Source organism: Plectropomus leopardus, chromosome 10, assembly GCF_026936395.1.
Source record: "Plectropomus leopardus strain MGB_pleo_1.0 chromosome 10, ASM2693639v1, whole genome shotgun sequence".
NCBI lineage: Eukaryota > Metazoa > Chordata > Actinopteri > Perciformes > Serranidae > Plectropomus > Plectropomus leopardus.
In genome coordinates this window covers 22358575-22373926 of record NC_142185.1, presented here as the reverse complement: position 1 = coordinate 22373926, position 15352 = coordinate 22358575, and the positions used below count along the sequence as shown (strand labels likewise).

Here is a 15352-nt window from a genome sequence, read left to right as displayed (position 1 = left end):
CACTTGGGCTGACAGGAAGCGTTCAATCTCAGTTGGCGCGCGTTTACGAGCGGTTGCTATGAGACCAGACGTTGAACGCCGATAAATGTCTCTCTTACTGGTAAATTTAGCAACAAGTCGTGCATTTGTACACTTTTGTGAGACTTTTGTCACGAAAACTAACGTGAAGAGAAGCTGGGATCGGACCTGGTAGGCACACGAAGCTGTTGCATAATGGAGAGATTGCTGTCTGAAGATTTGTATCTAAATCCCCATCGGCTTTCCCTGTGTGGAAAGATAATCTTATTTAACTGCAAACGAGCTTCAGCCACGAGTGACAGCGAAAGAAGTGAGTTAATATTCCGCAGCCTCTCATTTGAACGGGAGGGCAGCACGTTTGTGAAGGCAGCTGACGGAGCAGCTGTCATCGGCAGGAAAACATCAGCGCATGTGGATATTGTGAAATGTAAATGTGCCATAAATGTTCAGAGGAGAGTCACCGCCGCGTGTGTTTTGGTGACAAAGAAGAGTGAGACAGGAGAAAGCTTTCAGTATAGTCTCCTCACACTGAGCAGCTTAAACAGATTGGAGCCATGCATTGAGTTTAAGCTCCCATATCAAATGAGGGAGAGTGTGTCCATCCTGCATGGCCCCACAGTGTTGTGGAGCCATGCTGGTAATGTCTTCTATGCATCTCTGCAAGCAGGAGAGGTGAGAAAGGTACCCATTCACTTGTCCAACATTGTTATTGGAGAGCTTCCCTTCCACAAAGAGCAAGTTTTTGTCCTTGGACTGAAAACAGAACAGTGCTCGGATACTCAGTCCACAAGCCAAACCCTGGGATATTTTGTCGAGAGTGGACATGTGTTTGATGGCACTTTGATTCTTCCCAATCCCTACATTTGCATCACAAGGTGCATCCTGGTGCTGTCAGCAGAAAAAGTGGATAACATGCTGAGATCTGTTTTGGTTTCAGCAACTTCTAATCAGCAGCTGGTTTATTTTGAGAATGGCATTGTGAAAGATGTGTGTCAGCTCCCTTTTGAACAGCCTGAAAATATTCAGGTGGTCGACACAGGAAGAAATGGCTGCCTGTTTGTCGTGTCCTTTCACCAGGGGCATGTATGTGCTGTGTGGAAGGAAACATTTCAGGTAAAGTGATGATTCAATATCTGTTTTTATAGCTTTATTTTCAGTTAGGGCTGAGCGATATGGCTTTAAAATAATATCACAATATTTCTTGGCTGTAATGATAAACGATATTTTGAGATCTCCTTTAAATCACTAAAATACTTAATTATTAAATTAACTACAGTTACAAATAAAGTAATTACTGCCATAAAATAAGTTTCTACTACTTTTTAAAATAAAGTTAAAAAAAAATACTGTTATAATGTTAAGTAAAGTAAAGTATAAAGTAAATAATACTGTTAGAGAAAGTTAAGTTTTGTTATAATTAAATAAATCAAAGTGCAAAGTGTTATCAGATGATGCAAACGAAATAAATGATATAACATGATATGAAATGACTTTTTTTTTTATCATCGATATATTTCATTGTATTGCACAGCCCTACTTTCAGTTTGCAGATTTTTTTGAGTCTGTTAAACTCTCTTCCCCAGGTAGCCTCCTGCTGGTCAGGTGTCAGCTCTGTTCATGTGGATGACTTCCTGGGATGTGGAACAGACCAGATACTGTTGGTTTTTAAGCACGAAGGCAAAACAGGAAAGCCTTTGGAAAAATTCCTCCTCACTGACCTTTGTGGCATTTCACATTCTGTAAGGCATACATTTTACTTCACATGTACAATACTACATGAATTTCCCTTGCTTAAGTAAACATATGAAGGTGATTGACATGGCTCATTTAAAAAATACATTTCAGCATGGTCAGGACAGTGAAACACCAAACACACTACCTCCTCCGCCAGAGAACAATCTCCTCACTCTTCGAGCTTTAGAGTCTAGACTACAGGTGAGCTTTTGTCAACTATTTCTGGATCGGCAGCACTTTGGCTCTGCAGTATACCAGTGTTAACATAATCAGCGGTATCCTGATTATCACATGCTATTATTATTTTACAAAATATTAATTAGAAATCCAAGATAATATTAAAAATCCAAGCAAAAACTGACAAAATTATATGTTATTGTTTTGATATATGAACTTTTTTTTCTATTTAATTGCACATCAGTTAAACTATTTTACATGCTGCACATGAAATTGTGATATTTAATATCATTAACTTGAATCTGTTATGTAGAGAGGATTGACCGTGCTTCAGGAGCTTCAACAAGAGGTGAGAGTGAAGGACAGAGTTCTGCAGCAGTCGGTCCAAGCCCTCACAGATGCGGTCTCAGAAAGAGAGACTGTTCTTACAAAGCATGAGCAGGTACAGCACATGCACAGAAATATAAACTTTGACTTTCTGCACAGTATTAACCCAATTTTTCAGAGGCCTTGGAAGTAGTGGTAACAGGAATCACACCAGCAACTCTACCAACCATAGTACCAGAGATGATACCTTCCCTCTGGCACTGAGACAGGATAACATGAGGTCTTTTGATATGATATTGACAGCACTCTGATATTAGCTGTTTTACTTTTCAAAAATGTCTGTAACACTGACATGCATTCAAACTCAGTTTACAACTTCAAAATTATATATTGTACTATATCTTTAATATAATGTAATGTAAGTTTAAACAGTATATTAAGTTAAAACAGCGAGGTTTATTACTGATGGTCCCGCCCTCCTCCCCCTCAGCTTCTAAGGTTTCGCTCCAGCGCTTGTCACTCATGTTGATAAGTTGTCATATTTGAAATGGCATCTCACATGAGGCTGACGCAGCCAGCGTTCCTAATGCTGCCACAGGCATCGAGGAAGCAAATGCAAGCAATGAAAACAAATGCCACAAAGGTTTTGTTGTCTTCTACTTTGTAACCCTAGATGGCGTTTCATGTTTTTATAGTCTTTGTTGCAGCTGCTACAGTTTCCCTGTGCTGTGGTCACAAGACTTTCTTTCAAAGCCTCAGCCCATCTGACTGGTGGCCTTTCTGATGCAACAAACATCAACAACAAATGGTGTATGTGGCCCCAAACAAACTTTTTTGAAAAGGAAACTTCAAATTCTAGCAATATTTTGTATGTTTTTACAGAAAGTATCACCGTTACGTTTTTTAAATAGTATTTTAAAAGTCCACTACATGTGTATCTAATAGGCAAATTGAAATGTTTGACAGAAAGTGCTGTTGCTATCAGTGCTGTCACACTTGTCATCGCTGATTATAGTCTTTGCACTTTCTGTCCAGGAAGGCCTTATTGCTCTGTGGGACTTTGATGAGGATGAGTCAAAGGACGAGGCCTTGGATGATGACAAGATGGAAGACATGCCAGCAGTGTCTTCAAAACCTCACGTTGACAAGCTGTGGCATCGCTTCGCTGCGGAGCGAATGGTTGTGGGAGTGATACTAACTACTGACAGCTCAGTGTAAACATGATTTGTTTCCTAATTGAAGCTGATCGTATATGTTTGTCTGTGTGAGGGATGCGCAAGCTTTATGGAGCGAGGCATCAGCCTTCGTAAATATGGCCCATTGAACATGACATTATCTAAACACTTGAGAGTGATTCTCCGAAAATGCTCATCCGCTTGATGGTCTTGTTGGGCATAATGAGCTCATCTGGTTGAGTGGATCCATGTGTGTATGGTACAGATAAAGATTCGGGGGAATGTTAATATGGCACTCTGTGTTCAAGTCAAGTGAGATGTACTACTGTCCAGCTGTCAGACCGAATCATTGCTGACTGATTAGAGTCATCAGAACTAAAAGATTATGGGGCCATTTGTTTAGGTGGTCAGATCACATCGACTAAATCACATCTGGGAAGTACAGTTTCTGCTTAAAATACCTTAAAGGGATAGTTCTGATCTTTTGAAGTGGGCTTGTATGAGGTGCTAATCCATAGTCAGTGTGTTACATACAGTAGAAGTCAGTCAATATGATCCCAGTTTGGAGAAGCAGGCAGGAGTATGTACTGCTGTGGATGGGGGCAAATTGAAAAACATGTTTTAGCCCCCTAAAAAATCCCCACCTTAAAAAAGAATCATTTGAATTGTACGCTATATTGAGAATAATTTCACCTTTTTATCTTTATTGCAGACAGTCCTTTTTGACGTTTCGTAGTTTGTGATATTGTGTGAATCCAAACTCAACATTTACACGCCAAAGTCACACAATTACTCTGACAAAGCAACTACTAGAGACTGTGGTAGACCAGCGGCTCCTGTGTTCAGCGATGTTAAATCACTGTTTTTCTCAAAGGAGTCTGGCTTTGAAGAGAGAAATATACCAGCTTCAGCTTCCAGTTAAAAAAATCTCTGTCAGGCGGCGAGGGAAAAATATATTGTACACTTAGGCTGATATTGATTTTTATTTTAGGAGACTAAAAATACATTTTGGTGCACACCCCATCCAAAACAGTAGATTGCTTAGCTTCTCTGTCAGTAATCCTGTCTGCTTCTTTAAATTGAGGCCATACTGACTGACATGTACTGTATGCAATACAATATCTATAGATATGCACCTCATACAACCTCATTGCAAATATCTGAACTATCCCTTTAAAGTATTTCTGCAGACTCAAATCAATCTCCATCTCTCAATTTCTGTAAACAAATTGCTCTAATGAAGATTGGGGTTTTTGACTCTTTAGTTGCCCCTAATTTTATATGATTTTTTAAGGCAGATGCAGAGAGGCTGGGTGGTCACCATGGCAACAAATATTTAATAACTCTCCAAGCTCCTTTTGTAGGAGCAAGATGTTATCACTTTCCTCCATCCACCTGTTCTTGTTTTTTTTTAATTTGAGAACATGTGGAAGAAAACCACTTCTGGCATGATTGCCTCAAGAGCCCATATATTGCTGGTTTGATTGGTGCACTTGTGTGGCTGATGTCATTTCGCCACCTGGAGATATCGGTGCTGTTTATCAGCTCACAGGCAGTCATTCACACACATTTTGTTTTTGTTTTTTTAACCTGATTGTCTACTGTCTATGTGATATCCGATTGTTAGTGATGTGTTATTTTTTGCTCCAGACCAGTGGCCGGTGTGAGCTTATCCATCCTGACAGAGACGGGTCAGAGCTCAACGCCTGCAGTCATCCAGACCCAGAGCCAAGTGTTCTGGCTCCCTGCGCCCTGCTCCTCATCATCCTCCTCTGCCGCCACGTTCTCAGAGCCCGCAGCCAAAAGAAGCAAGCAGCACAATGTCGGCAGACGCAATGATCTCAACACATGCAGACTGGCTGTGACTGCTGTGACCAGGCTGACACCTCTGTTGAACTCTGGCAGTGTCAAGTGCCGTGTCGTGCTCCATTACGTCCAGAGACAAGACGCACTTGCCCTCATGAGCAACCCAACACCGGCTGTCTTGCATTGTGGTCAAGTTCCTTTAGACATCCACAGTGATTTCCAGACCCAACTGTTAAAAAATCCCGAAATCAAAACAGGTAAAAACTGAAATCCATACGACTTGAGATTTAAATCCTGACACATGGATGTTCATTATTGTCTTCTTTTTGTGCCCAGATGAGGTCATGGAGGACTTGCTGAGTCTGATGGCGGTGATGGATCACTGGGTGATCCACATAGACTCTCCGGATCACAGCTTAGGTGATATAGAAGGCTGGATTCAGAGAAGAGTGGGTTGTAAGAGGATAGAAGTGATGCCTCAGTATCTACTCCTAAAATCTTCAGGACCATCTGCTCTCATGCTGCTGCACTGGCAGCAGATAACCCCTTTCCAGGGGGAGCTGTCTGTCCACTCCAGGTAAATCATTTTTATTTACAGATAGCAGAAAGATGGCTTAATTACTGACCTCAGAGTTAGAGGTGTTGATGGTTTGGCTTGTATTGAGTTCTGATCAGTTCATGAAGTGAAAGGATGTATTTTTTATCTTTAATTTAAAGGTGCCCTGTGGAGTTTCTTGTACAGTGTTACTCACCAAAATGTGTGTGTCCTTAATGTCTATCACAAGATATTAAATCCATTTATTTTCTTAGAAAATAATTGTAAACCTGTTGGAATTTTCTAAAACCAGCATTGACTATGTTTACATACACTCTAATATTCCAATATTATTAAGAATATGACAATATTCAGAATTTAATAGGGGTCATGTAAAAGGCATATTTCACCTTAAATATTACAGATTAGCCCTTTTCAGATTGAAGCTTTTTTTTTTTACCACAGTCTGTGACACACGACCTCTTGCTTGTTTATGAGGGAGGAAAGAGGGAGGCTCGCAGAGTCAGCCGCATTGATGGAAAACTTTGAAAAAATTTCACAAAGAAGCAGAATGGCAGAAGTGATGGCAAACTCAGTTTTCACGTTTTGATGTGATAAACATGTCAGGGCCCGTTCATCGGAGTATGCACGGCTGAAAGCAAACAGGAATATTTGTGGAATATTCAATGCCATTCGCCATGTAAACAGTTTAGTATGAGTAATGACAAAGACCAGAATGAACTGCATGTAAATCTGAGTGGAATAAAGCCACCTGTAGAGTATTGTAAAGGGACTGAATTGTAGAGCCATCATCAGAAGTATGTTTTGAATCACTCACACACATGTGCGTCCTTGTGCACGAGAACAAACAATGAGGCACCCACTTAAAAAATACATATATTCTGTAGAGGTCAAAAACTCCACAGAGTACCTTTTTAATAAGTCTTGATTTGACATTTAAATTCTGTTGTCTGAATGCCGTTTTCTTATTTTTTGTTTTTCACAAGGAACTTTCTTTGGCATAATTTGAAATGTTACATGCTGCTAATTTAATTCGTGACTTGTTACTCAAAGTGGGAAAAACACAGAATACTTTGTCCAATAGAGAGATTTTCTTTTCATTTGCAAAATATGATATCGCCGCTCTGTGTGCTTGTTCAAACACTGCAACTAGGGACTCTGTTGAATTATTCAGTTTTATTTAAAAGAAGTAAGAAAGGTGGTAGAAGTGGGCACTGCTCAATTTATATTAATGGATTCAAAGTTGACAAGGCTTTGAAGTTTACTAGGAGGCACGTCAGTGTGATAGTCCACTGAATATCAAAGTGATTAGGATTCTCTGGTGAGCAGAGCGCTTAAAAGTACAAATTCTGCAAATAAACTCGGAACAGGTAGGTGGGTGGGAAGCAGATGATGGACAACAGAGGGTTTTTTTTCTAAGAGGCATGAAGAAACTTCAACATGACATGTTTTCGTGTATTACAAAATATGTAAAAAAAAAAATAAAAACATGCAAATTGTGGCTCTGTTGTTGCAGCCAGTTACAGATGCTACAATTCCTGGACTCTCTCTTGGCCTACCTCCCTGTATCCTGCTCCATCCAGCCTGTCAAAGGTACGCACGGACAGCGTGCAGCACAAATATTTTCTTTGGCTCTGGAGAAAGAGGTCGTGTCTCTCAGAGGATGTGTGTCATCGCTACTTTGTGAAGGAGAGGAGGAAGTGGAGGAGAGGAAGATAATTGGACATGAGGAAACCCCTGAGCCAGGGTCTGCAGAGGGGCTCCAGAGGTGCAGGGACGTGTTTCAGCGGGATGTGGAGAGGAGCAAGATGAGGTTGAGCCCCCTGGTGGATGTGAAGAGGTATCGTGAGTTTACCCAAAACATGTCCAAAGTTCAGCTGGATGGAGATTTAGCAGCTCTTTTAGACACTCAGAGAACTCTGCTTGGCTGAAATGCTGCAGATGTGGATTAAAATCCCATCCCTAAATCGGGACAATTACTAATAAAGAAAATAGTCAACATATTAATTGTGCATCGTGTCAAGTGTAATGACAAAAAGACAGTTCATTATGTATACTCTGCACATTTCACCTGTACTGACTGAGAGCTCCACCGTTGCTGGCTTGCTGTCTCTCTGCTGAGCTGTGTGTGTGTCTACTCGCTCAGATTCTCAGGTTTTGTATCTATCTGCTGCCTCAGCCTATTTCCACTGGATAACCTCCTGGGTTTCACAGCCTTAATCTGATACTGATGCGATATTGCTCAGTTTATTCTTCTGTTCATGTCCCTTTAAACCCAAGCGCTCCTTTATGTGTGTCACCGTTCAGTAGGAGACCACTTTCATCCTGGAGTGAAAAACTGTTTGTGTTAATAAAGGCAATATATGATGGAAGAGCAACGGGGTTATACATCTGCTCGGCGACGAGAGTTGACTGAAAGCTTTTAGTGGTACTTTTCTCTCGTGGCTCAGTTATTTTCCTGTTAAACGCTGTAAATAGAAAAAGTCTCTCGCTCAGGCTGTCAGCACTGTTAGTCAAAATGCAGTTTGTCCGAGTAAACACAAAATCCTACTTCAAAGGGCCTCAGCTTTTCTGGATACATGAGGTCTGTGGCAGCTCGGCCAGTAGTGTTTGCTAAAATGGCTGGTGAGGGTTTTATTTTCTTCTCCCAGTGGGGGCTGAAAAATGAGGATGTGCATTTTATTTGCTCCGGGAGCTACTCTATCTGTGTGTTGTACTGTAGTCTGAGGAGAGATAAACTCTCCCCACTTTTACATCTTTTATATGACTGCTTTATTGCAAGAAACAGCTTCCACTAGACTCACCGCCACAGGACTCCCCTAAACATAGTCAAAACATAATTACTTTGAAGTGAGAGATTCCTAATGTGTTGCTTTATGATAGCAATGCCACTGTGGGTTAATGAAATGTTAAAGAAGTGAACAATATATTTCTGTCTTGTTAGAATGGAAATAAAGCTCCTGTTTGCAGCTCATTTTTTCCCCAAAAAATGTTATTGTACATTTCACTTGTGCATTCAAGATTCATTTTTATATTTTGTGCATGTAGCATTTAATTAATTTGGGTATTAAATCAAATAATAGGCACAGAGGCAATTTATAAATAATATAATAAACAGGCAGACTAAATAATTAATAATAATAATAATAAACCCATCCTTATCTTTCCTTATTAATGGCTCAGTTAATTTTTGCTGTTATATTTAGATAACTTGGCCTCAGCCACTATGCAAGTTGATCACACACATCAACATTTTTTTTTTTGCTTCTTTCATCCCTCACATACAGTAAACAGGCATACTCCCCCCTCCCAAACCTTTTTTGGCAGCAACACAAACACTCCTGTCACTTCTAGCACAGAGAAAGAATTGTGAATTTTGTTCAGGAAATAACAGCAGTAAAGGGCCGGCGAGAAATAGATCACATGTGAGAACGAAAATTCAATTGTATTGGTGTTCCCTTAAAGCCCCGACTGCCACCCAGAGTAAAATATATGGTTTGTCATCCCATTATTGTCTGTTAACTTCCATTAACTCTGAGTGGTGGAAGGAGGCTGCAGGGTTTCTGCCCTCTGCTGAAGTCCTCTGACATTAATGGGGAATGAAGACGTGGTAGATAAATAATACTGTGATGTGAAACATTTTAGACACTGAAAAGGTCTACATCCCATCTAGTTTGTTAATGTAGACAAATTGACAGTTGATAGATTCCTGTGTCTTTTGACAACTTTGTGGATGCCAGCCATCTACTGTCACTTTTGGCAGTTCATTTCAACCAGAAAAAATAAAAAGAAAAGAAAAATAATTGAGGAAAAGCTATTCATGATTTTAAAGCAAAAATGCTCACGGTAAGTAAAAATTATGAAATTATAAGCAAAACTTAGAAAAACTGTAAAAGAATAAATAGATAAATAAACAATACTTCAATTAAAATACAGAATTTTCTACATTACAAAAAAACTGACTTTTCAATCGCATAATATCATAATTCTGATTAAATATTTCATCATATTTTACTATTATTTCAAAAATTTACTAAATTAAAAAATTGACACAAACATTTTTTTTTAATCTTTAATCTTTTTTTTTCCTGGCAGAAATCAACTGCTTTACTTTTATATATAATTGTAATTAAATAAAATACTTAAATATCTTCCTTTTATTAACTGTCACATATTGTGACTTTAATTTATATTATCATTATGTTAAAATATTTAATAATCTTTTGTACTATTTCAGGACATGGACTGCCATACCTTTGTTATAGCAATAATAACTTTTTTTAGGTATTCAGTCCCTAATTTATTGACTATTAAAACATTATTATGTATAATTGAAGAGTGTCAGAAAACATTATTGGGTAAATTTATTAAGCTTTTATCAAATGTTACTGTGTATGTAGGTTGCAATTTTATGTTTTTTGTTTTGTTTTATTTTTCTATGGGTTTGACCCCCTTTTGTTTAGCTACATTTGAATTGGAGATTGTGCCTTGAATAATATGTTAAAACATCCATATGATGAATGATGCTGCTAAGCCATGTTTATATTGATGGTGTGTGATGAGGGCATTGGTGTGGTGCTTGCCTGGGGTCGACTGTTATTGATCGGGGTCAGTCCTCTGGACTCTGGAACTCAGTGGGTCAACCAGACAAAGGGAGGCCATTGATTACACCTACAACGCAATGCATAGTGCACAGCCCTCATGCAGTACACTAGTGTGTATGATTCTGTAAGCAGAGAACCATATTGTGGTTCCAAAACAAAGAATATTCTTGAATTAGCAACCTTTTATTTTAATGCTTCTGAGAAGCTCAGTTGTTGCAGAACATCTGACCAAATGTGATATAATTGGAGCAACTAATAACAGTATTTTAGTAGGTTGCACCTTTTGCTCATGGCAGCTTATCACATTTCTATTAAGCCCTTAGGCATAATCCGAATAATATTTATACATAGACTGTGACTACAAATCAGAGGCATTGTAGTGGAGGGTGATTAGAAAATAAAAGTGGGACTGATAAGTCAGGGCCCTTGTTGGAGGGGGGCCCTTGAAAATCCTGAAATGAAAAGTTTGGTTTTGTTTGCTTTTTTTTTCTTCTATGTATTTGGTGCCTTAACTAACTTATAATTGGTGAAATAAATCAGTTGGAAAACAAAAATTTGCATAAAAAGTACTCTCTGAGGCCCCTCACCTCTTAAAAGTGCAAAATGGTTTAGTCCACCCATGGACTAGGATTTGTCTCTAAACACCACTAGAGCTAGATGAATGACTGCTTTTGCTGCTTGATCACCAACGTACACTGTCGTGTCAGTCCGTGAGACAGAGACATCACGTTTCCAGAAACAGACAAGAAAGAGAAAAGGGGAAAGAAAGCAAACTATGCGAATAAAGATTCGAAAGGTGTGTCCCTTTTCCACTGCATAAAAAACCCACCAACACCTGTTAACATCTGACTTTTTTATTTAGTGGGAAAGGTTAACACTTGGCTTGAACACCTTGTTCAAAAGACTCTGCAGTAGCTGCCTGTATTGATCAGCTCCAGCTCCAATTTGCAGTGACTGGAACACAGCACCCAGGTGAATTTGCCAATTTTAGCCCCCCATAGCAGCAAGATGCAATGATGCACCTACACAAAATGCTGTCTGTCTCCCCTCAAAGAGTGCTCAAACATCATTCCAAATTAATCTGCATCAAGTTTGAAAGACAGCTAAGATATAAAAAAATAAGTAACCACTGTGACATTTTCACTGGCCTCCAAGCTGACCTCTGCTGTTCACTAACCTGGTTTCAAGCCTGTCTGTGACATGTATCGTGACATACCAATGAAACAATAACACACACACACAGAAAAGTGTACTTGTCTGCTGCAGAGCCATGCACACAGCTCTGGTCTACTGGCAATGGGAAAAGAGTCTATAGCCTATTTTTAGCATGTTTTGCGCTGTTTAAAAAGCCTGTAGGCTTGCATTAACTTTGGTGGAAAAGCAGTAAAAAAGGGACGAAAGAGCGAAAGGGCCCCAGCCACAAACACAATTAATAAAGCTTCTTTAATATACCACTATACTAATTTATATCATGTTGGCATTAAAAATGCAAGAACAACACAAAGTCCATTTTTCAAACACATCCTATGGATTCTCTCAACAAATATGCTCACTTGTCAGCTGTTCTAGTTGCACTGAGGTTGTGGTTTTTTCAATGCTGCTACATTTTTAAACGGCCTCTGGAGACAATCGGTACTTCATGATTATAGGCAAGGCTACCTTGAGCTATACGAAAGAGGTGGAGATCAATAATTCCAACCTCCAGATGATTTCACCAACCAGCAATATTTCTATCCCTGAAGCTCCATGTTAAACACTACTTTTGGTACAGCATACCAGTTCATATCCCATACATACATGTGCTTTCCCTCACACACACACACCAAGTGCCTGTTATGTTGTTCTAAGTGTCCATAATCCTCAAAATAAACCCTAAAGAAATTAGTTGCTGGTTTTAATTTTACTTTAATAAAGTAGAAATGAATGTTTAATTTAGTGTAGGGTTCATGTTCAGACATGAGAGACACACTTTGGGCCAAATCATGCTCCAGTGTTCTCAACTCCATTCATTTCCCGCTTTTTCTCTCACACTGGCCTTCTCAATTGCTGTGCTGTTGCTATGGCAACCCTCATTTCTCGCCTCTCTCAGACCTCACAAAGCAGCCTCCCTAAACCTTAATGAAAGACGGAAAGTTGTTTTCCCCTCTTAAAACACAATTATAAGCTGCAAATTATTTTCCTTTCATAAGCCGTCATACTGAACTTGATTGCATAAAGGCCTTTGCATCCTTGCATATTCGAACAGCAGTGATAATGGACGGTGATGTAAGGCTGTGTTGTGGAGAGGGATGGTACTTCCATGCTGGGATTAGTATTATTGATTAGTTCATAATCCCTGTGTGTGTGCATTAAAAATGTGGATAGATGATTCGTGCAGCTTTCCCAGTAAACCTACCACAGGCCGCGTATTATTCATCTTTAAGAATAATATAAGATTGATGGATCCTGCTGTTTTTCACATTATGACAGTGTGATAATCTAATTACAGGAAGTCACAAGCTGATGTGGCTTCTGTCCCTTTAAGGGTGATATATTTGGGTTATTCGTGGCATTTGTCTGAGCTCAGATGCAGAAACAACAGGTGGAAGCAGGACTGCGGCTTAATAGGTAGAGTGGGTTGTCGTTTAAAGGGACAGCTCACCCCAAAAATCAAAAATACACATTTTTCCTCTTAACTGTAGCTATTAATCAGTCTAGATTGTTCTGGTGTGAGATGCAGAGTGTTGGAGATATCGGCAGTAGAGATGTCTGCCTTCTCTCAAATATAATGGAACTAGATGGCATTAGCTTGTGGTGCTAAAAGCATCAACAAATGCATCTAATCAAGATAATCTGCAGATCTTGTGAGCACAAAAGAAAGAGACTGTCTACTGCTAGCTCACCTAGCATCACTGAGCTAGCTAATTTGACGACCAAGCCGAGGAGGATGACATTAATGTTTGCATCTCTCTCTGTCACCAGCACATATCTCTCATCTATGAGTAGTTGCATGCAGTCATGGCCAGATTATGAGACGTAGGCCCCTGCGTGCAGATAATCAAAAGGCCCCACCACTTTCCCTAGACAGGAGCAAGAAACACAGACTTGCGTCCTGTGTCTCTTTAAAGTGATTTTATGTCTCTTTGGTGTAATTTTGGTACTTTTGTGTCTCTTTGTGCATGTTTTGTGTCATATTCACAGATGGAAAACCCAAGAGCATGACTCAGAAGGCAGATGAACAAAGCACAGAGTCTTTACTGAGCAAAAAAGTTCAAGGATACAAAATGATCCAGGCAATCAACAAATTAACAAGGGGCTGAGGCAGACACCAAAATGCAGGCAGGGTAAAAAAATCTAGATCAAAAACACAAGACAGACAAGAAATGCTGGAAAGCTAAAGCATGAGGCACAAAGACAATCTGGCAGAGAGCTAGTGAAAGTGGACCAGTATATATACTGGGGAGCTAATGGAGTAATGAGGAGCAGGTGAGTGATGATCAGCAGGTGGAATGAATCCACTGATGTGGGCAGGCAGTCAGTGTGGCAGGATCTGAAACAAGTGAATACATGAATGATAAATGAACAAAGTGTAATTCAAATGGTTTGCCATTTTTTTTAAAGTTTTTTTTGTATCTATTTACAGTTTATTTGCATCTTTTTGTGGTCATTTGAGTGTCTTCCTGGTTGATATGTACTAATTTGTGTGACATTTTGCAGGTGAAAGCCAGGGGGGCCCTTACATTTGGGGCCCCTGGGACTGTGACCCATAGGCCCGTTCAGTGATCCATTGAAGGGTGTAGTTCCCTTAAAAGAAAATAGCTTCTTCATTAAAATGCTCACAAGGAGATCTGTGGATTATATTGAGTAACCAAGTCACTATTCCTGAAAGAAACTTTGCTGTTGAGTTTTTATATTTAAATATGTATGTTTTTGGCACCTTAAGCACCACAAGCTGAGTGCCGTCTAGTTCCATTATATTGGAGAGGAGGTAGACATCAGACATATATCAAAACAATATATACTGAAAAATACTGAAAAGTATCACTACAGGAAAGAGAAAAAACATGTATTTTTGATTTTGGAGTGAACTGTTCCTATTGATCACGACATTGGCAGTTTGATTCCCGGCTCCACATGTCAAAGTATCCTTGAGCAAGAAACCAAACTTAAATTATTTCCTGATGCACCCTGATTGCAGCTCTGCCACAATAGGTGAATGGGTGAATGAGAGGGAGAGGCAAATTGTTCGTTGTACCGTATGATAGAGAGGCACTATTTAAGCCTTTTATACCTATGCATATTGGCTTGATTTCTCTTTAAAATATGTGGGAAGAGGGCAATGCGCAACTTGATGAGAAATGACCCAAAATATAATAAGAAATAAGTAAACAAGAAAATAAAGTTACAAGAAAATTAAGAAAAAATTAAGCCAAAAAAGAAAATTATTTCAAGAAAGTGTAAATTTAAAATAATGCTAATTACTGTTATTTTCCTCTTATAATTTTAAATACATAATTAAGAGAATTATAAATATAATTTTTGGACATGTTTCCTCCTGTTTTTTTCTGTGTTTTTTTAAATTCCCAATCCCAGCTCATTTTCAGAGCCTTTTCTTGCAATCTTCTTCCTATTTTTTTTTCAGTGTTTTTGTAAGACATCAAACCAGTTTTCTCAGGTTTTAGAGGTTTAAATGCTAGTGAAAAGCATCTCAATGTAGCAAAAGAAAATGGATGATCCAGATGTTAAAGGATTAAATGCAGTATATTTTAAAAAGCACCTTTATTGACCAAATATCTAGTAAAATATCTTTCTTGTCTGTGATAAACATGCCAATATTTTCCATTCAACTGGTAGCTCAGCCCCAGCTGATGGAATCTCAACACTACAGTGTGAAGTCCATTATCATGCATTAATGGGAGCCCGCTGTCAGATCATATCTGTGTTACCCCAGGCCACCCAGCGATCCATGGCGTGTG

The 15352-nt window shown here is 39.1% G+C and overlaps 1 protein-coding gene across 1 annotated transcript; it reads left to right on the top strand.

The window, feature by feature from the left end:
• Nucleotides 1–30: 30 nt before the first annotated feature.
• On the top strand, nucleotides 31–9740 carry fancb (FA complementation group B). The gene is made up of 8 exons (XM_042494191.2): nucleotides 31–1131; nucleotides 1602–1757; nucleotides 1864–1953; nucleotides 2243–2371; nucleotides 3292–3470; nucleotides 5082–5494; nucleotides 5574–5814; nucleotides 7310–9740. The coding sequence occupies exons 1-8, from the start codon at nucleotides 214–216 to the stop codon at nucleotides 7722–7724; spliced, it is 2541 nt and encodes an 846-aa protein (XP_042350125.2). The 5' UTR covers nucleotides 31–213; the 3' UTR covers nucleotides 7725–9740.
• The last annotated feature ends 5612 nt before the right edge of the window (nucleotides 9741–15352 follow it).